This window comes from Panthera leo, chromosome D1, assembly GCF_018350215.1.
Source record: "Panthera leo isolate Ple1 chromosome D1, P.leo_Ple1_pat1.1, whole genome shotgun sequence".
In the NCBI taxonomy this organism is placed as follows: Eukaryota; Metazoa; Chordata; class Mammalia; order Carnivora; family Felidae; genus Panthera; species Panthera leo.
The window spans coordinates 106,920,556-106,942,669 of NC_056688.1; the positions used below are offsets into that span (position 1 = coordinate 106,920,556).

A 22,114-nucleotide genomic window follows, 5' to 3' on the forward strand; every position below is an offset into this window, starting at 1 on the left:
AAATGTATTTTCTCTTAGGATTTTCTAACATGCAGTCTTGTCGTAAGAATACAGTATAGAATACATACAGCATACAAAATATGTGTTAATTGACTGTGTTCTCAGTAATGCTTCTGGCCAACAGTAGGCTGTTAGTAAAGTTGGGGGTGAGGGATCAGCGGTTGTATGCAGATTTTCGACTGCACGGGGTATCAGTGCCCCTAATATCCACAGTGTCAAGGGTCATCCGTGATTGGTAAAAGTAGGAGCAAAGAGAATGCCCAGCGTGTCTCTACTCTTTGCACACGGCCCAGCCTTTAACATCCATAAACCTTGAACTGGATGTTGAAAGAACCTATGTTTGTGGCCACAGGTTTATTGAAAGATCCCCAACTATAAAGAAGTATCAAAACAGAAGTAAAGGAGAGTTGTCTACATTTGGTTTAAATATGGGGATCTTATAAAAATCATTTTCGGGCACCTGGCTGGTTCAGTTGGTTAAATGTCTGATTCTTGATTTCGGCTCAAGTCACGATCTCATGGTTCATGAGATCAAGCCCCGTGTCAGCACAAAGCCTACTTGGGATTCTTTCTCTCCCTCTCTTTCTCTGCCCCTCCCCCCTCTCAAAAATAAATATTTTTAAAGAAGAAATCATTTTCATAATTTGGAAATTGTTTGTAATACAAAGAAGGCAGGCAGCCTGTGTACCTATAGCTAACTGTCCTTCTTTTTTTTTTTTTAATGTTTTATTTATTTTTGAGACGGAGAGACAGAGCATGAACAGGGGAGGGTCAGAGAGAGGGAGACACAGAATCTGAAACAGGCTCCAGGCTCTGAGCTGTCAGCACAGAGCCCAACGCGGGGCTCGAACTCACAGACCGCGAGATCATGACCTGAGCCGAAGTCAGCCGCTTAACCGACTGAGCCACCCAGGCGCCCCTATAGCTAACTGTCCTTAATTAAGGGCTCTAGGTAGGATTTCTCATATTGAAGATTCAGGTTTCCCTGTATTTGCTGAGGAAAAATGGTGTGTATTACTTGAGTCTTGGGTCTTTTTGACTGCCTCACATTTATACCTGCCGTGTCCTGTGATTCTCTTACAGCTGAACTGCTCATTTTCAGTGTTCCAATTGTCTATGAGAAGTACAAGGTAAGCACGTATCTGTTTTGAATCGGATAAGCCTGTTGATTATGACTAGTTTCAGTTCACGATTTAGGCATCGAAAGTTTGGAGCAACCATTTTCTAACCCATTTCTGCAGTCTGATTTTATAAGTCAGGAGCCTATATGAAATTGGTAATAGTGGTTTCCTATACCAAGAAAAACTGAATGTTGAGGAGAGAAAAGGGTAGGAAGGAGACTTATTTTTGTGCCTCGCTGCGTCTTTCAAGTTTTAATCAGGTGGATGCATTATCTGTGCAAAAAACTAAGTTGGAAGAAATGCTTAAGTAAATAAAAGCTGGTATCTGAAAAGAAATTTAAACCGTCAAGGCTATTATGGGAATCCCCTCGGTGTGGAAAGATGTTTGCATTGTGGAATGCCGTGTGCAGAGCCTTGGTGGATGTGAGAAGGTTATTCTTTGTAGGTTGTCATCCATCAACAGACTTTATTTATGCCTTTTGGTATTAAATGAATTAGTCTTACGTGGGAGCCAAAACACGTTTGTGATTACAGAGTATAGATTAGACTGTTTCTAGTATTCAGAAAATGCTTTACTCCAGTGTCTCTAAAGGAAACACCTAGCAAGTAAGACCTTAGCAAAAGAAATGAGTGATTTTTACTCCCAACAGAGTATGAGGTGTTTGTGGCATAATTTAAATTCTGAAACCTTACGTTTTTAAAATATATTTTTTTAAACGGGACATTTTCATTTCGCAGAGTATTCATTACTATTTTTTTAAAAAATTATTAAACTGGACAACAGAACGTTACCTTCAGGGAAATTGTTAATCTGTGTGTTGCCGTAACTGAGTCTCTTTCCTTCCTTAAAGACCCAGATTGATCACTATGTTGGCATCGCCCGCGATCAGACCAAGTCAATTGTTGAAAAGTAAGTATGCTTAAGTTCCACATTTTATTATGACATGTGTGTTTTTCCCCAATTAATTTTAGCCTCCTCTGTAAAATACTGACTCAGAGAAAGTAATTTTCACCCTGAAGAAAAAATGTTGGTTAATAGTTTGATTTTATTAGAAATTATTTCATCTGCTTCCTTAAAAAAATATCCTTTGTGTCTTAGACTAAAAAGAATCAATGGAATTAGAACCTTTGCCTTTTTGAATTGGCCTTTCAATGTTCGTGGTTGCCAGCTCACATGCATCTATTTTCACGTGTATCAATTTTAAGCCAAACTCTTCCCTCTCTTTTCAGAAATAAGAGATTTACTAAAGAAATGACTCAAGGTGCAAAGCTACCTCTTTTCTAAAATTACCAAATCCCCGTTTTCTGTTTTCTTAAACCAATTTAATATTAAAATCAAGTAGTAATAAAATACTGGTAGACATTTTTATGACTCCCTCTATCAAGGAACCATTTGGGGTTTTTTGGAGTTTTTTAAATTACTTAACAGTAAACACTAAGGAACCCATACTTTTAATTAAAATATTAACATTTTTCCATATTCAGACATTTAAGAAACAAAACCTCAAAAGCAGTTATATCTCTTTCGTGCTCTCCCCACCCCCAGTTCCAGTCCCTTTCATATCCCAGATTTTAGTGCTTTTTCTAAAACCGACTCTATGCACACAACTTGGGCTTGATGCCAGGGTCTTTACTTGCTCTTCCGCTTTTTTAGGTATACGTTGGAGCTAAAACCAGGCAAGGACAGTTAGCACAAATATGTATCTGGTTGCTGTTCGCTCCTCATTGGGAAAGATGGTCATAGCTTAGCTTTTAAACCTTGGTTAAAAAGGTCTTGGTTAGTCCCTGCTGGAGTGGCTTCGACACTGGTGTGTGAATGACCTCAGTGATGGGTAACCTTGATGCACAAAATAAAGGGTAGCTTTGGTGTCTGGTGAGGGGCTGGGAACTGTCGCCTGCTCCTGTCGTCTTTTTATATGTCACCTCGACCCTTGACTCTCGGTTCCTTTGGGGCACTAGTGGCTAACCTCGCATTCCCAGAGAAATGGGCTCTTGCACTGCCGGGGTGGAGAACATAGGAGGCATTATGCCCAGATACCCCTTATTCTCCTCTGGAACCCCCCGTGAAGGGGCCAGGAGGTGCAAGCAGTGAAACAGGACAGGGAGCTGGCATGGTGGCAGGGAGAGGGGATGGATCTTGGTGGACCCCTCAGCTCGTCCCAGACCGGCCTCGGCCCCTGCCTCTTTTCATCCAGAGTAAGCCTGTTGGGAATGGGAGGGTAAGTTTCCACAGTGCTCCAGCAAGTTCAGGACTGTCTTCCAGTGTCACTGTTAAAGTAAAAACCTAGAACCAATGTCTGTCTTTTCACCTTCTCTTTTTTCTTTCTTCGATAGGATACAAGCAAAACTCCCAGGAATCGCAAAAAAAAAGGCAGAATAAGTACATGGAAACCAGAAATGCAACAGTTACTAAAACACCACTTAATAGTTATAACGTTATTACTTGTACTATGAAGGAACGTGCTCCGTGTCAGCTCGAGCCTGCATTCCAAGCTTCTTTTTCTTAATTTGGTGTTTTCTCCCCTCCTTTCCCTTTACCCTCAGTATCAAGCACAAGAATTGTTGGACTTCAAAAAGAACTGATATCTTAGGACCCAAAAGAATAAAGAAAGAATCTAATAGGGTAAATCAGTACCTTAATGGTGGTGGGGCTTTTACTTGGAGCTTGAAAGGGGAGAGGTTGGAGGTCAAGGAGAAAATGAAAGGTAAAGCACTGCTCTTGGATCCTGCTATCCAGTTTTCAAGGACTAGTCTTACGCAGCTTCCCGTCAGTCTTACCCTTATTTTTAAGTTAAGAAATGATGATTAACTTATGAGGAAATTATCCGGGGACAAGAGTGGGATTCCTTCCCACGGGTCTTTGGCAGCTGTCTGACCCCATCTTCCTGCCCCACAGTGTGAGCGGCTGCTCCTGACATTCCTCTTCTTCACGTAATGATAGAACTTCCAAGTCTATGAATAACTTGTAGGTGATAGTGTGCATTCCTGATTCCCAGAATGCCATCTGGTAACCAAGGTTGGAACCGGAAAGTGGGACTGTGAAGGCCCTCCCTCTCCCGCTCATCCCTAGAAAGGAAAGTTCCCGCCATTTGGGAGGGTGGTGTCTGTGTCGTTTCTTGTGGGCACCAGTTCTGAGCTTTAGTTTGAGAACTCATTCCTGAATGTGCTTTCCTCCTCCTTCCCTGCCCACCTCACCTCGAGTTTAATAAATATGGTTGTACTTTTCTTATTATGAAATAAATGTCTGTAACTGCTGTAAACTTGTTAGAGAAAAAAAATAATCTGCATGTGGGCTCCTCAGGTGTTGAGTTATTGTAATCCTGTCTCAGTCCGTGGGGGGGAAACATTCTCAAGAGGTGAATACAGAAACAAAAGGCCTTTTTTGCTGTTGTCTTTTCTCTGCAGCTTCCTCCTTCCCATGCCACATCCTTACCCCGTGCTCGTCATCTTACCCTAAGCACCAAAGCCAAGCTGGCTTGAGAGGAGATTGTGTGTGTCTGTGGTGGAGAAGCCAGAGGTTAGTGTGAGGAAGTGCATTCTGTGGTTCACAGGGAGCTTTGACTTTGAGGCTAGCTTACGGGTGTGTGTTACGGTTCGCGGCTCCTTCGGCTTCAGGCGCGTGAAATGTCTTAGCGCCTCTGCCATGGCCCAGGGTGCTCCTTCTGAGAGTGCTTTCCCCGAAGCGTTAGGTAAAGGCGACCAGGCAGGGCCAGCTTGTGTTGATGGACTCCGTGCACAATTGAAAGCTAACAGAACAACCCAGACCGACATCAGACGGAGGGCGATCGGGAATCTGATTCCTGTTGAGACCGATCAGCGTCTTTGTCCCCTTCCAACATGAAAATTCAGTCAACTTGAAAGAAAAGTCGTCTGAGCTCCTTCAGGTTGTAAACTCCTAGTCATGAGGGAATGTGCGCTGGTGACTTTAAAGTAAGGGCTATAGTGTTTGACGGTCCCAAAGCAGTGCAACTCTGTAGAAGGTAGTGGAAATTTTCTTTCTACTGTTTTGGAGAAGTTACTTCAGCATTTAGATGGGTAAAAGGTACCCTTGCCTTACTCCATTTTCCTATTTTCTTAGCCCTCTTTCCTTTTGAATTTTTAAGCTGATTTCATGTCAGAGTCAGAAACATACTCTCCATCCTATCTTACGCCCTCCCAGGAAGTCAGTGCACTGATCAACTTTTTGGGCTTCCCCTCCAAAGGACCCTTTTCTGCACTGGAAGCCTCCACACCTAGCTGTTTTGTTTTGTTACTGCTGTATTTAGGTAATTGGACAGATCTTTGTGCCACACAGGAGTTGTTTTTTTTTTTTCTTAAGAAAAACCCATAGGTGAAATATTACTAATGAAACTGTGTGTGCGTGTATGTGCGTGCAACATAAAAATACAGTAGCACCTAAGGAACTTGAATCTTGGTTCCTGTAAAACTGCAAATTGATGTGTTATTAATAAAAAAAAATTGAAAGAAAAAAAAACCACAGTGACTGCGGTGTCGTTCTGCTAACTTTATTCTTTATACACAGTTTGGGTAAAGTAAGAACCAGGCTTCCACCGGCCCCCATCCCCACTCCACCTTTGAGGCTTTAAAAAGCACCTACTAGTTGATACTGGTCATAGTTCCCAAGGTTGCAGAATTTCCATCGTAGAGCAAAGCTGTGCATTTGGTTTCTGAAAGATCACGGAGACCCTCTGAGAGGTGACCTTAGGAAGATGAGGAGTGGGAGGGGCCAGAGGGTCTGTTGTCCCGGTTCAGCCTCACACCAACCTAGGAGGGTTTCCCGTCTGCAACATGAAGCAGCCTATAAATCAGAGCCACCGTGTGCTTGAGTCACCATGGAAAGCAGACACTACATACATCAGGTCTTTGCTCAAAGAACTGTCATCACTTCAGGTTTTTTCTTCCCCCAAAACTAAGGCTGCCATGACCCTTAAGCTGGATTTTAAAAATTTATTCAACATACCTCTTAGAAAACTTAGGCTGAAATTTTTAAAAAATAACTGATGCAAACAACTTCACAAATACACATACAAATGTTCGAGTAATGTCACTAACATGGTATATAAATATGGATTCAGAGTAACATTTACATATTGGCCATAATAGCAAGCATACCATTAACAAAAACTTCATGAAGAAACTTCACCTGTTCATGTCAGACTTCCCAAGGCAAGGAGGAGGCACCTAGAGAGGAGGACCACCTAACCCCCCTGACCCCTAACCCAAGAGGCCATGGCCGCCGTCAAAGCAGGAATCACTACGGTGGCACTCGGGTCACTGGGGCTTAGATCTTCAGCTCCATGATCACTGGAGGGCTTATCAGAAAGGACTGCTGGGTGCCGCCCATTTCTGATTCATCAGGGTGGGGCCCAAGGATTTGCATCTCTAGTAGGTTCCTAAAGTGATGCTGAAGCTACCGGTCCCCGTGGCCACACTTTGCGAACCCGTGGAGTGCTTGGGGCTGCCTCTCCATGAAGACTTTGACTCCTGTCTTCCTAAGGCCTCTCTCCCTGCCTATCAAGGGGAAAAGCCATTCCTAACCAGCTCTCTGTCCTGGCTGACCTGAACTTGGGCAGCGGGCTTGGGTGACCAGAATAGGTCACCTCACTTTGCCTACTGTTTCTGAACAGGCAGGGTAGTAAAAGTGGTAAAATATTCGTTCTGGATCTGAAAACAACATGCACGAAGGAAAATAAAAGAATGGCAGTGCCCAGCCTGGTGCCATCTGCAATCCCTGTTCTCAAGCTTTTAATACTGTCTCAAAAACCCTGGGAGTTTCAAACACACTGGGAATTCACTTTTCAGTCAACCGACAGCTCATGCAGGATTTCCTGAATCGCTGGTGGCATTTGCAACAAAACCCAGAGAATACCAGAGCCCTTGCCCTACCGGAGAGGCCGTGGGACAGGTGTCAGCCCCACTTGTGGGGTTCTGATGAAGACTGCCGCCCCAACCCGGGAGCTGAGGCCTGTGGTGGCCTGGAGACTGCTCGTTCCCAGGAGGCGTGCAGTTCTTTGCCATCCCCAGGTCACGACTGCACTGAAACGGCCTGCAGCACCCAGCATGTGCCATCCTTTGGCAGGCCTAGTGGGAAAAGAAATTGTACGAATTTACAGAGACTGGGAGGCAGTGTGGTGTAGTGCAAACAACACTGAATTGGGAGTCGGGATTTCCATTCTAGTTCTATACTGTTCCTACCTGGCTGTGTGATCATTTCAGTTTCCGTCCTTCACTACCTTATCTGGGAAAGGGGTTAAGGGGGCAGGTACTGGTTGATCTCCAAGGTCTTTCCAGCTTTGACAATCTTGAATTATATAAAAATGCTATAAAATCCGTGGTATAAAATCCAATTCCCAATCAGGAAGAGTCCAGGGGACTGGGCCTGAGGCACTTGAACCTTGGGCTCTGGCCTGGGGGTGCTGGGATGAGGAAGGGCTTCCTCTTTGCACTGGGCTTTCCCACCCACCCACAGAGGCCGGCCCTGGCCCCAAGTGCCAGGGCCCCTCCACCTCCAGACCCAACCCTCAAGTCCGCCCACTCACCTCCCCACTCTCAGGCTTTAAGACCAAAGGAACCGGCCTGGCTATGTGAAGAGCAGACACTGGGGCCCGGAGACTTGAGGACAGGCCCCGGAAGAGGGTCACACATTAGTGTGGGATGTTTGGGGTCCCCCAGCCCCACCTCTGTCCTCACTCCTTCCTGTAGGTCCTTCCTCCACCACCTCACAGCTTATCTCTGATACACGTATAATAAATAAGACATTTGCACGTAAGGGTGAATGGGACAGCTCGCTCCCCGCCCCTCCCCCTTTCATATAAAAGCATTAAATACAGTTTCAAAATAAAATACAAAGAGCAAAAAGGGCCTGATCTCGGGGCCACCTGTTCTCCACAGGAGAATGAATCTACACATCCCACTCGGACCTGCCTGGGAGATCGCGGGGCCCCTTCCCGGCCCCACTGGGCCTGGCGCTGCCGCGGGTTAGAGAAAGGAAGGCCGAGGCCCGGCCCCAGGCCCTTGGGTGCTGAGAATGGGTGGCACGTCCACCGTGTACAAAGGGGGACAGGAAGGGACGGGAATAGAACGCCAACTGCCGGGACCTCCAGTGCCCCGGGCTCGGACTGTCGGGGAACGATAGAGCAGGAGTGCCTGACTGAGTTTAGGGGGGAAACGGAGGCCTTCAGAGCAGGAGAGGAGCAAAGAAGAAAAGTGCTAATCCCTTTACAAGATCGGGGCCCGGGAGGGCGTGGCAGGAGCGGAGGAGGCGGGAGGGGCCGCGGGGCGCACCGTCCCCAGAGCCCGCCTGGGAAGGCTGGCGCAGCTGCCGGAGCCCCAGCCCAGCTCCGCCCCCGCCTCCGGGACGCCCGCCCGCGGTCCCTGGTGTCCTCGCCGCCCGGGGGTGGGGCTCCCGAGCCCCGCCGCCCCGCCCCCCACTGGAAGCCCTCGTCCGCAGTCCTGGCCTCCGAGCGGCCGCGAATACCAATGAGGTCCCGGCGGCAGCCGCCCGCGACCCCGGGGACCGTGCCTGCCCGCGTGCAACGCCGCGGGGAACTGGGCCCCCGCCCAGGGACGGCGCCGGCGCGGCCTTCCTGCCCTCCCCCCAACCCTTGGGGCCCTAATACTGACTGTCGGCACCCCCACCCCGGCCCGGCGCGGGGCCGGGGTTGGAAACCCAACGTGCACACGCTCGGAGGCCAAGGTGGCCTTTCGGGAAACGTGGGGCCCAGCGCGGGGGAGGGCCAGGGCTCCGGATCCGAAGCGAGCGCGCGCTTCCCGCAGCGCACCGACCGGCCCCGGGGAGGGGGGGGGGGTGCTCCTGGGCACCGAGCGGAAGCCGGCGACCCCACCCAATTCCTATCTCCGCCCGGCCCGGCCAGCGGGGGGGCAGCTGCGGCGGTCAGTGCCGCGGGAAGCTGGGCGTCCCGGCCCGAGGGCCGGCCGAGCACAGGGCCGAGCCGCCCCGCGAGCCCGCTACGCGCGACAAATGGCGCCCGCTTTGAGGTCCGCGCCGCCGTCGCGCGGCGCCGGAGCCGGCGGCCCGAAGCCCTCGTGGCCGTAGCAGCGCAGCGCCGCCTCCTCGTAAGCCTCCAGGATGGTCTGGCGCTCCTCGGGCGTGAAGTCCATGGAGAAGGGGTGCACCTGCAGGATGTGCCGCTTGATGGTGCTGACCTTGAGAGTGGCCAGCGCGCCCCCGCACACCATGCACACCAGGCCGCGCCGGCTGCCGTCGTAGTCCATCAGGTACTCGCCCCGCCAGCGCGGCTGGTAGTTCCGCCGCTGCTCTCGGCTGCGGGGCGGGGGCGGAGGCGGCGGCGGCGGCGGCGGCGGAGGGGGCAGCGGCGGGAAGGCGAGTCCCCCGGGCTCCTGGCCGTCCTCGTCGTCGTCCTCTTCCTCCGCGGGCCGTTCCGACGGCTCCCCTGGGGAGAGCGGGACGTCGCCTAGGAAGGGACAAAGGACCGCACTGGAGCCGGCGGAGGGCGAGCCGACCGCGTCCAGGGTCTCGGCTCCACGACCGCCCGCCTCGGCCCTCCGGGCCCATCCTCCCCGGCCTCCCCTTCAGCCTTCCACTCTCCCCACCCCCTCCCACCCCGGCACTCCCAGCCTTCGCTCCCAGCCTGGCCCGGGTCCCTGCCCCCACTCTCCCGCGCCACCTGCTCTGGCCCTGCGCCAGCTCACCCCACCACTCCTCCTCCGGCTCCTCCTCCTCTTCCCCTCCCCCCTCCTCGGAGGCTGCGGCTGTGCCGGGGGCGGCAGGGTCCCTGGGGGACTCGGGGCGGGGCAGCCCCAGGGCCAGCAGGTGAGCGGCCTGCTCGCTCCACTCCTGGGCGATAAGGGCCTTAACAGGCCCGCTGAGGCGCGTGGAGCCCGGGTGGCGCTGGCGGATGTGCCGCTGGATGGTGCTCATCTTGAGCGAGGCCAGCGCGCCCCCGCACACCATGCACACCAGGCCGCGCCGGCCGCCGTCCAACTCCATGAGGTACTCCAGCCGCCAGCGCTCCTGGTGGCGGCGGCGGTGGTCACGGCCCCGCGGCGACCGGCCCGGGACCCCCACCCTCTCGCCCTCCTCCTCCTTCTCCTCCTCCTCCTCCTCCTCTGCCGGCCCGGGCCTCTCAGGGACCCCGCCAGCCTCTTCCTTTTTTACGTCTGGGGGACTGAGATCCCGAGAGGATAGGGCTCCGGCAGTGGGGGCGGGGTCCCGGCTCTTTCTGGTCAGGTCCTGGGGGACGAGGTCGTCGTCTGTTGGGGAAGGGGTGAGGGAGAGGGGCTCAGCCTGGTGGCAGGGTTGCCCTTACCCACGCAGAGGGGTCCTCACCCCAGCCCCTGTCTAGAAGCCCCAGCCGGTGTGGGTGTGGGTGTGTGTGTGCCTGTCTGCGGGTGGGTGAGTGTGGGTGTGGGTGTGGAGAGGAGTCCCTCCCGGTTTTGGCCACAGGCCCCACTTTGCAGCCCTAATATGGGGGAGGGGGGTCTCGGCCCAGGGATGGGCCTCGCACCTGGTGGGGACCGAGTGAGCTCAGACAGTGTCTCGGGCTGGCCTCCCCAGGCTTGCAGCAGGGCGCTGCGCTGGGGGCCGCTGAGCCCCAGGGAGCTGGGGTGCACCTCCAGCACGTGGGCGCGGATGTCGTCCAGGTGCAGGCTGGGCAGTGCCCGGCCACAGGCCATGCACACCAGCCGGTTCCCCCGAGGGTCATAGTCCATGAGACACTCTGCCCGGAACCAGTTCTGCAGGGACTCCTTCAGCCTCCGCTCCAGCCGCCGGGCCCCCAGCCCCCTGCTGCCCCCGGCCCTCCGGGAGGCCGACAGGCGCCGACGCCGAGCCCGGGGTGCCACTGGGCCCCCTCGCCGCTGGCATCGGCCGCCCTCACCAGCTGGGGCTTTGCCTGAAAGGGTCGGAGCGAGGTTAGGAACCGAGATGCTGGCGATCCAGGGAGCTCCCCGCGGCAGCCAGGTCCTCCACAAGCCTCTCCCTCGCTCGGGCTCTGCCTAACCTTCGGCCTTCTGGCCCTCTCCCCCCACGCCTTGACTCCTTCACCTCCGAACCTGCCTGCACACAAACCCGAAGCCCCACCCGCTCCTCAGGGAGACCCAGATTCTGGCCCCTTCCCCGGACTTCACTGTCAGGCCGGACCTTTCCAGCACCCTCTCCTCCCAGCCTTCCCCCCCCCCCCGCCCATCCCCCCACCTCCAGTCTCCTTGAACCTTCTACATCCGCAGAACGCCGAATCTCTCTCGGGGGGGATGCGGGAGACCCCCTCACCTCACTGTCCCTCCCCCAGTATTGTACGGTAAGGGCAGTAAGCAGACCCCACCCAAAAAAGAGCAGTGACTGGCTCAGGAAAATCCGTTCGTTGGCTGGGAAGGCGGCCCCACCCGGGCCCCGGGCCCCGGCCCCACCTGCCACCCCGGCCCCTGCCTCTCCAAGTCCTGCGTTACCTGGGCCCTTGGGCGGGAAAGCTTGCAGGCTGGCCCCCTCCTCCTCCTCTTCCTCTTCCTCTTCCTCCTCCTCCTCAGCCCCCTGGGCCCCCAGGCCCTCAGACTCTCCACAGGCCCCCAGCCCCAGGTGGGCATCCCAGCTGTTGCTGATGACTTCCTTCTCCCGGGGGCTCCAATGCAGGGAGTAGGGGTGCTTTTGGCGGATGTGCCGCTTGATGGTGCTGAGCTTGAGGGTGGCCAGGGAGCTGCCGCACACCATGCACACCATGCCGTGCCGGGCGGGGTTGAAGTCCATCAGGTACTCCAGCCGCCAGTGGTCGTGGTAGTAGCGCCGGTGGTCGCGGCCGGGGATGCGGCTCTTTCCGGGCCTCGAGGCCCGGGCCTCACAGTGGTCTGAGTATTTCCTGCCTGAAGATGCCGGTCCCCTGGCCCTGGAGGAGGGCAGGGGGGCACTCCCCCAGGACCCCAAGGCACCCCCTTCCAGCTGAAGATCTTGCCCTGAAGGGGGGGGGGGGGGGAAAGGGAGACAGTTTTTCAATGTCCGATTTCCAGGGAAAGAACCCAGGCTGGGATTTTGCAGAGAAAGGGAGGCGGGGGAAGGGTCGTTCAGGGGCAGGAAAAGGATGGCAACAGCAACTAGAGGGATGTGGGAGAGGCGGGAGTCAAAGCATTGGCCCCTTTATGAAGAGTGAGGACCCTTTAAGAGAGGGCCAAGAACGAAGGGATGCGAGGGGCGAGCTCTGACTTTTTTTTTTAAAAATGAGGTGAAGGCCAAGCAGGCAGCTGGCTCTCTGTGGCACCCTGTTTGGAGGAGGGCTGTAAGAGCGAAGCCAGGAGAGCAGCACGCCGGGGCGGTTCCGGCCAGAGCAGAGCGGGCAGTGGGGCGAGAAGAACAAAGGGGGCATCTGTCTGCATCCAGGGCTGCACACAGGACCCACCCGTCTGAGGCCCCAGCCAGGAGGGCCCCACCCAAAGATCTTCCCCCTTTTTCCAATGATGCCTCCAATGCAGCCTTCTGAGAGTCCCATTTTGGGGGGTGCTAAGCATCGTCGGCTCCCCAAATACAGGCACCCACGGGAGGGATCCCCAAGACAAAGCTGTCAACACCTCCAGGGAAAGGAGTTTCTAGGACCCTGACTTCCCTAGAGTCTGGGAGAGCCGACCACCCTGCAAGGGGACCGGCAGGAGGGCCACCAAAGTGGCTACTGAAGATTCTGCGGAAGGGAGTGGCCACCACCCACTGGAGCCCATTAAGTCTTTCTGGGGATTTATTTTTTGCTCTGGCAGAGAGCCGGCCACTGCCCAGCAATCAAGGGGCAGGCACTGGAGAGGCCCAAGCACAGCACACTACCCCGGTGGTGTTGCCTTTGGCCAAACAGGCAGACACCCGAAGCGGTCACCCACCTTCCTTGCAGTTTGGACCCTATTTTATTTAGAAAAGGGTTTCCTGGCCACATAAGCTGAATGGACAAGTGTGGTCATGCTCCCTCTGGAGAATCTCAGGGTCAGAGAAACAAAAGGACCAGAGAGGACTCCTGTCACCATTGTGGTGTTTGCTTGTTTTGATTTCGGTAGATCCAGAGGAAAAAAAGCAGTGGCTTCAAAGTCAGAGACCTCGGTTCCAGTATGGTTTCACCGGTAACTTGCTCTGTGATCTTTGATAGGTCGTGTGGCTCTCTGGGCCTAAGCCTCTTTGTCTGAAAAGGCACTGGATGGCTAGCTGGTCTCTAAGCATCCTTCCAGCGCTGGATCTATGCTAGTCTAAGGTGGATTGGCCCTTTAAGAGCCCAAAAAAGGGGAGGAGCTGAGATTCTTTAAAAACAAAAGGGGATGGGGAGTTTCTGGGAGGGGAGCTCGAAGATTAGGGCAGAGTCTCCCTAGCCTGGACAGAACCGTCACGGGTCTTAAGGCGCTGACCCTTCAGCAGGGGAATGAAGAAACAGTGTCCTCTGGGAGAGAACGGGGAGGACGGGCTGGTCCTACTATAGCTGACAAATTGTGGCAAAATTTTCCGAAAAGAAGGGAGGCGATAACGCGCGGACGGGAGGGGTATCTGCCTTTGTGAGCGAGCCCATCCCTTTAGAAACTGCCCGCGGTGGGTTAGGTAGTGGTGGGTCCCCCCACCCCCCACCCCGAGGCGCAAGCCAAGCTCTTTCCTAGAAAGAACATGGGGAAAAAGAAAAAGGATTCCTGTCTGCAAGCAAGGCCACAGGAGGGGAGGAGCAGCGCGACTTAAAGCAGCGGAGTTCCCAGCTCAGCTCCTCTAGGGGAAAGCCCCCCGAAAGCGACCCATAGTCTGGGCAGACTTTTAAGAGACAGCCGGATAAGGGAGACCACCTGGGAGTCTGAAAGAGAAAGGGGCGGGGGCGCAAGTCCAAGAGCCTACAGCGCGCGCCCCACGGCGCCTGGCCAGGCCCTTTGGGGACCCTTCGGCCTGGTCTCTGAGGCGGGGGCCGCGGGGCCCTTTAAGGGGGAGGGAATCCGCCCGAGCCCCGCGGGCGGACCCCGGGAGCTGGGCGGGGGGCTCCCCCGCTGGCCCTGCAGCCGCGATCCGCGCCCGCCAGGTGGCGCCCCCGGCCGCCCTGCCCGCGTCCCCCCCTTTGTTCGGCGGCGGAGAGGGGCCCGGAGCCCGGAGCCGCAGCCCTCCCCTCCCCCATGCCGGGGCCCCCGCCCGAGCCGCCGGCCCCAGCTCTTACCGCCGTCGTCCTCCTCGGGTTCCGCGCCGCCGCTCGATCCGGCGGGCGGCAGCCGTCGGCCCCGTGCCGAGGCCGCTGCTGGCCCGGGGCCGCCCCTGCCGCCGCCGCTCCGGCTCCGGTGGTCCCCGCCGGGCTCCATGCGCTGCGCTGCGGAGCGGGGCCCCGGGGCGGCGGGGCGCGGGGCCGCGGGGCCGGCGGCGGCCCGCGCGGGGCGCTCGGTGCTCGGGGCCCCGGGGCGCGGGGCGCATGCACGGGGCGGCTGGCCGCACGGACGGCTGGCTGCTCGCTCGGCGGCGCGGGCTGGACCGGGGTGGGGACTCCTGTCTGGGGCCCCTGGGGCTCCTTTAAGGGCTCCTGGGTAAATTTAAAGGGGCCGCGCGCTATTTCCTCCTGCCAGCTCGCGGGGGGCTGGGGGGGAGAGGCGGGAGGCGACGAGCTGGCCCGAGGCTCCGCAGCCGGCGCCCGCCCCGGACGTTGGGAGCACAGACCTCGCCGCCCTCGCGGGCCCGCACCGCCGCCTCCGAGGCTCCGGTCCCGGCTCCTGAAGGGTCACCGAAGTGGCGAGGGGAGCCCGCGTCCGCTGCGACGCGCTTCCACCCGGGCTCTGCTCGCAGCCGCTGCCCCCTCGGGGCATCTCAGCGCCCGGCTCCCTGCACCCGCGCCGGCCGGGGATCGCCCGGTGGGAGGCCCGGGTCCCCGCCGGGGCCGCCTCCGCCCGCGCGAGCTGGGCGCGGGCCCCAGAGCGGACGCGACTGGCAGGGGCCCCAGATGGCCGCGGCCCCGCCGAGAGGGTGGAGCCGCGGGGGCGGCCGCGCCCCCTCCCGCGGGAGCCGCCCCGGAGCGCCGGGAGTTCGGGCTCCTCCATTGGAGGCGCCGACCGGGCGAAGCTGCCCCGGAGCCGGCCGGGGGCGGGGGCCGCAGAGACCCAGGCCGGGAAGAGGGGGCGCGCGGTAGACACGGGGGGAGCCAGCTGTGCCGGGGCCCGACGCTGCGGGACGGAGGGGGCCCCAGACTGCAAGCCGGGAGGAGAAGGCGTGTGCCGCCGTGACTCAGGCTCCGGCCCCCGGAGGCCTGGGGGTGCCCTTGACGCAGCCCCAGGACCCCCGCCGGCCCGAGGAGGCGAAGAACGCTGACCCCGGGCGGGGGGTCGGGCACCTGGGGACGGGCGCCACCACGGCTGGGAAGCGCTGGGGCGGACCCTGGCTGCGAGCCCCCGGACGCCTCGGGGGCCCCAGCTCCCCAGGATGCGGAGAGAAGGGACCCCCGAGAAGCGGTCAGGGGCGCGGCAGCCTGGGGTCCTTCCGCGAGGACCGGCTGGAGGAGCAGGTGCTTGCTTCGCGTGTGGTTGGTCGCCCACAACAAAGGCGATTCCTAGAGATCCAAATTACAGGGTGCGGAGGCCATGCAGGGTCTTATTATCTAGAGGTGGGTTGTATGCTTTTCCCTGGGGATCCAGCGATCCGCTGAAGAAGTCACCCTCGACAGACTCATTCGCCCACCCAATACCTACTGTGTGCCAACACGCTTTTAGGCGCGGGGCAGTGAACAAGACAGGCAAGACTGATGACTGTTTACGACTTAACGGGCACCAACAGCTTAAAACAAGGAAACCATTCCAGCCCTTCGGGAGCCATGGGAAATATTAAGCGATCTGGAGCACAGGAGGCCTATCCCCTAAGCGTTTGTGAAGAGGGGCCCAGAACTAAAATTTCTCAAGTGCCTAAAGGGGTCTGTCACCGCTGGAGATGTCAGCCCCATGACGACCTGCCGGAGACGTCACTTTGGGTAAACTGAGTCTCGGCCCTACGGCTCTGTTCGCTCCACTGCTGGCCCTGCTTTCCGGGTTGGAGCCGCACGACTTTTAGCCTCTGGGGGCCGGGGGGCCCTGGTGCTGATGGAGTGCCAGGCGGTGCCAGGAGATGGGAGAATTCCCTCATTCATTATGTGCTACACTTGTGCCAAGCCCAGGGCCACAAAGGGAAAATGAGATACAGACCTGACCTTCACATGCGCCTAAGTATGGGTTAAAAAAGTACGAGGGTAAGCCACCATCCGGGCTGGCCTCCCTGCAACACTTTGGTATATGTCCTTTCCAGCTCTCTCCCTAAGGATAATTTCTGTTTTAAGATTTTATTTTTAAGTAATCTCTCTGCCCATCGTGGGGCTCCAACTCACAAACCTCAGATCAGCAGGCGCCCCTAAGTAAGAGCATTTTGTTACCAAAAGAAAGACATCAAGGCCCCGGTGGAGCTTTTTTTTTTTTTTTTTTACTGAGCCATGCTTCTCTCCTTGCCCACATCCTGCACAGCTCCAGAAACAGCTCCAGGCTCTGTAGTCCTGCAGGATTTTCACCAACTGATCCTCACAGCCACCCTCCGGAGATAAAGCTTCGCATTCGTCACCGAAAAAATTACCTAACACAGCCGGGTTGGGGGTGGGAAAGGGGGGGGGGGTCATTTCCACCGCCTCCCCCCCACCCCCACCCCAGCAGATCTTCATCTACTGGGTCCGCTAAGGTGATGGGAAGCAATGGCAGTCAGGACCCCATTGTGGCTTTTCACGGGCCCTACCTACTTTAGCCTCCGTGAGTGTCTTCCTCTATTTAAAAAAAGAGAGAGAGAGAGAGAGAGATTTAATGGATTTTTATGGGCCCTGCAAATGCCTTTATTTTCTCCCATGTGAGAAAAAACTAACGCCTCTTCTTGACCCTCGAAGGTCATTTTTCTCTTCTGATTTTAAAGTGAATTAAAATGTTTCCATGAGCCCCTATAGATATCGTGGGCTCCAGGCACTATGTCCTTGGTGCCCAATGGTTGGCCAGGCTTGACTGCAATTGGCGGGGGCGGGGGGGGGGGGGATAAGAGCCAAGAGAGAGGCCATCCATAGGGCGCATGGGTGACTCTGGCTCTTGACTTCGGTGCAGGTCATGAGCCCCTCGTCAGGCTCTGTGCTGATAGCAAGGAGCCTGCTTGGGATCTCTCTGTCCTTCTGTCTCTGCCCCTCTCCCGCTTGCACGCGCTCTCTCTCTCTCTCTCTCTCTGTCAAAATAAATAAACTTTTTTTAAAAATTAAAAAAAGAGAGAGAGGCCACCCAAACTGAGAAGACTTCTAGGGAAGATATTGCTAGAGGCAAGTCTTGAAAGACCAGGAGAAACCGAGGCCCGGGAAGTGCTGAGTGAAGGAGGGGTGAGGGTGGGAGAGGCAGAAGAGGAACCAGGAGTGAGCTGGGCGCCATGCTGGGTTCCATGCTGAGAAGCTGCCTTTGTCCCCAAGGCAGGAGGCCAGCCTGGAGCCTGTGTGCAAGGCTTTCTGGAAGCAGCCCTGAGAACAGGAGGGAGGGAGAGAAGAGAGAAAGATTGTGGACACTGTCCAGCAGTCCACACCTGCAATAGAAATGACATCAAGGGGCGCCTGGGTGGCTCAGTCGGTTGGGCGTCCGACTTCGGCTCAGGTCATGATCTCGTGGTTCGTGAGTTCGAGCCCCGCGTCTGGCTCTGGGCTGACAGCTCCAAGCCTGGAGCCTGCTTCGGATTCTGTGTCTCCCTCTCTCTCTGCCCCTCCCCCACTCATGCTCTGTCTCTCTCTCTCTCTGTGTCAAAAATAAATAAACATTAAAAAATTTTTTTGAAATGACATCAAGACAGCGGGGCTAATGGAGAGAAAGCAGATGGTGTAAGCAGGGCCACACAGCCCAGTGTGTGCAATCTTCTCTGCACACAAGGGGACAGTTTTGGGGTGAAATGCCACCTGTGCCCCAGCTGAGTCATGCACCCTGGTGTCTGCCAGGAGGAAAGGATTCCTCTTCTCACCAAGGAGCGATTTGTTAGTCCAGCATGTTCCTGAAACCTGCTTCTGCTCGGAGGGGTCGTCTTTCCCTAATTCACTAGCCCAAAGGGGGCCCTTTTAACTAATTTTTAACAAAGGCCCCTTAGAGGCTAGCCACTGTCCTAGATTGAGCCATATCAAGAGGGTAGAAACCACAGGACATGGGGCGGGATTAAATGCCTGATCAGAGAAAGGACAGGCTAACGCCCAAGTATGTGGAGCAGGGGGACAGGGATATAAAAAGACACACAGATCTGGAGGGCGGAGACAGAATGAGGTCTGGTAAAAGATAAACTGAGGCATATTAAAATTTTAGGAATTTATTTGAGCAAAATCGATTCAAATGGGGCAGGGCCAAACCGGAAGTGGTTAGAAGCACTCCGTCGACGGGAGCTGGGGACAAAACTTTCATAGAGAAGAGGCGGAAGCAAAGCAAGGAAGTTATTGATTGGCTATAGCTTGAACCCTTGTTGGCTGTTTGCGATTGCTTCTCCCTAGGCCTCACTTTAGTGACCTTGAGGTATTTACAGGTTTAAATTTTGGTTCGCTCACACAGGTGCAAGGGCGTTAGAGCCATCTCAGTCTAATGGCCTCCTTGTGTAACTAACTTAACAATTTCTCCCATTTGGTCACCCTTTCACACGTGAGAGATTGACCACAAATTTGGAACGGGTACCACTCCCCCGTGGTGTCCATCAGAGTTGAATTGTTCTTAACCTTAACCATGAAACTCCCCGTCATGACGAGGTCACATCCATTGGAGAATTGCTTTTTGCTGTTTGTCAAACATCCTGTTTCTGGTTTCTCCCCGCTGATGGCTGCAAATATCTATGCAAGATCCTCAGAGCACGGGAGGGGTTACAATGCTGACACGAGTAGGATAATCGTACCAAGGGGCTGAAGCGTACCCTTCGCCAGGTTCCCCGGGAACCAAAAGAATCAGTGCCACGTAAGTCAAAGAATGTACCCGATGAGGTATCAGCCTGTGCTACCAGGAAGCTTGTGGGTTCATCGCTGGTATTTGAGTTTTTACAAAACCAGAGGCGTTGGTTCAGGTGCAGCAGACGGCTTTTGCTATGGCACAAGCGCCTCCTTTCTCAGCCGGCAAGTAATCTAAAGCAATCCTATTATCCATAACCGCCTTAGCAAGAGAGTTTAGGGAACTTTGTCGTCCTACCATGGCCTTAGCAGTAGACTCAGCAATGGTCGCTAATCATGTTTGTTTGTATAATTCCAGGTGAAGGAAGAAGGGACTATATACATATATATATATATATATATATATATATATGGTGCATATATATATATATACTATATACTATATACTATATATATGTATATAGTCCCTTCTTCCTTCACCTATATATACTATATATATATATAGTATATATATGTATATATGTGTATATATATATGTATATATATGTATACTATATACTATATATGTATATATATATATATATATATATATGGTAGTATTTGCGAAATCCTAATTATAGTGGTGTCTCCCCAGGCATTAATAGAGAGGAAAGCAAATAGCAAATAGACAGAAGGAATAACGATTTCATATTGGAGATGGAGATCTTGACCCATGATCTTGGGAAAGTTGTCCAACTCAAGATGTTGACGGCTTCGGGGGAGGAAGCTCCCCGGTCTATGTTAACTTTACGTCTCTGGCTCGCATGCGGTTCTGAGTCCGGAGGAGCCCTTTTCAATTGGGACACGTGGACCCCAAGGTGCAAGCCCCTGAAATTTGGCTGCCACCTGAGTAGTAAGGAGAACCTGGTATGATCCCTTCCAACGAGGTTCAAGGGCAATCTTCCGTAGGGGTTGTTTCCAGAAGACCCACCCTCCAGTTTCTAAGTTGTGGAAAGTTTGGCCACCTGTAGGAGGATTACAGAAAGCATCTTTTACCTGCTGGAAATACACGCGGGCATAATCCATTAAAGTTTTACAGTACTGAGGCATATCAGAATTTATGAGTATGGGAGATACATGGGGTTCTATCATCAAAGTCATGGGTCTACTTGTTACTGTTCCCTTTCTAGGGCATTAATTTATGCTTTCCCATAGGTGTTGATCTACTCGCCATCCAAGCCAATGGTAGAACCTTTAGCCATGGCAATCCAGTTGATTTTGTTAATTTAGGTAGCTTTAGTTTTAAGCTGCCACCTGTCCATTCAACTTTACCAGATGACTGAGGATGGTAAGGGCGCCGGTAATGCCATTGTGTCCGCAGAACCTTATTTCATTGTTTACCTACCCAGGGAAGTGGGTTCCCCTATCCCTGGAGATCACTCTTTGGACACCCCATCAGGAAATATATTTTCTAAAAGTTCCTTAGTCACCGTTGTGGCATCAGCTGTTCTGCATGGGAAGGTTTCAATCCATCTAAAGAACATACAATACAAACAATTACAAGAACGTATTGATAAACCCATTGCAGGGAGCCATTGAATGAAATCCATTTGTAAGTCTTCAAATGGCCCAGCAGGTGGTGGGAATGCTCCATTTATTACCTTAATAGTCTTTCCAGGGTTATGGGTGTGAGAAATCAGCCAACTGGCTAACCAATTTGTTAACCAAAATTGGTAAACCAATTAGGCAACATTGGAACAGTTATCTTTCGTAATTTGGGTCATTTTCTCTGTGCCGCAAGGAGTCGCAGAACGTAGGGCTTTTAGTGATGGCATTCTTAAGGACTGAAAAAGAACCGAGCACCCACCTGGGCCCTCAGGGAGTCCTCATTTAATATTAAACTTGCCTCCTCGGTCATTCAAGTTACATACTGGAACAATTTCAGTGCTGGCTGATTCAGCATAGAAGCCTGCTAGGGTATTTCCCTGACACTCAGGTTCTGTTTTCCTGGTATGAACTTCAATTTTAATCGTTGCAATTTGGTTAGGCAATAGAGTAGCAGGGAGCAGTTCGTTTACTACTTGGGACCCATTTTTAATTGGGGTTCCCTTAGAAGTGAGGAACTCTCTCTGTTTCCATAACATGCCCAAGTCATAGACCATCCCACAGGCATATCTGCTATGGTGTAAATGTTTACTGATTTTCCTTTGGAGAGCTGACAAGCCCAAGGGAGGGCATGGAGTTCCGCTCCGTGGTTCGGACTTCAGTTGGGGAACATATCCCTTTCCAGTAGTTTATACTGAGTTGTTACAGCATATCCTGCTTGATATTTCCCTTTTGAATTCTTAGCGCGGGGACCCATCCACGAAGAATATCGCATCTGGGTTTTCCACTGTGTCCCATGAGTCAATGGGAGCCAAGCCCTCCCGCCCATGCAGGTATGCTGCTCTGTACCCTTGTCAGGCAGGGGGAGCAGAGTAGCAGGGCTGAGCACGTGGCAACGCTCACGATGGAGGTTAGAAGGTGAAAATAGGGGTGCCTGGACGGCTCAGTCGGTTCAGCGTCTGCCTCTTGGGTTCAGCTCAGGTCATGATCTCACAGTGCGTGGGATCAAGCCCCACGTCAGGCTCTGCGCTGACAGCACAGAACCTGCTTGGGAGTCTCTCTCTTCTTCTCTCTCTCTCTGCCCCTCCCCCCCCCCAATAAACAAACATTAAAAAAAAAAGAAGAAGGTGAAAGGAGAAGGTTCTCATGTGAGCCGGCCTGCTGAGAAACGTTGAGTCTGATCGGAGCGTAATAGACTCCCGATGGCATGGGGTACTTTTAAGTGTAAGTCATGTCCTACCTAATACCAGTTGAGCTGAGGCTCCCACCGATCGCACTGCCGTGGCTACAGCTTTCCAGAAGTTTGGATACGGTTCGGCTACTGGCTATAACTATGAACAGCTGGTCTACGTTTTCCTCCATGCGGTCGTGTTAGAATTCTTAGATTCCTGCTTATCGTGTTTTGCACAAATAAGGTGGAAGATTTAGTATCATTTAGGAGGCTTAGGGCTGGACTTTGTTGCAGGACTAATTTCGGTTGGCTAAAACCTTGCTCACACTTATCTCCCCAGGGGGCAGGCTCTGGCTTTGCCACCCTTGTAACCTCCTCCAGGGGCATTGCAATCAGAGAAGCATTGGGAA

General features: G+C 54.1%; 2 protein-coding genes across 3 annotated transcripts in view; one reads left to right on the forward strand and one right to left on the reverse strand.

The window, feature by feature from the left end:
- Window positions 1–4,413, forward strand: part of RTN3 (reticulon 3) — a 59,478-nt gene extending 55,065 nt beyond the window's left edge. For both annotated transcript variants that reach the window (XM_042905149.1, XM_042905151.1), the window contains 3 exons: window positions 1,084–1,130; window positions 1,973–2,031; window positions 3,456–4,413. In XM_042905149.1, the coding sequence (XP_042761083.1) occupies window positions 1,084–1,130; window positions 1,973–2,031; window positions 3,456–3,501 (152 nt within the window). In that variant the 3' untranslated portion in view covers window positions 3,502–4,413. The remainder of the gene's footprint in view (window positions 1–1,083; window positions 1,131–1,972; window positions 2,032–3,455) is intronic.
- Window positions 4,414–8,925: 4,512 nt separating this feature from the next.
- Window positions 8,926–14,384, reverse strand: ZFTA (zinc finger translocation associated). Its single transcript, XM_042905143.1, has 5 exons — window positions 14,246–14,384; window positions 11,550–12,047; window positions 10,610–10,996; window positions 9,795–10,355; window positions 8,926–9,556 (listed from the first exon to the last, which is right to left on the reverse strand). The coding sequence occupies exons 1-5, from the start codon at window positions 14,382–14,384 to the stop codon at window positions 9,090–9,092; spliced, it is 2,052 nt and encodes a 683-aa protein (XP_042761077.1). The 3' UTR covers window positions 8,926–9,089.
- Window positions 14,385–22,114: the final 7,730 nt, after the last annotated feature.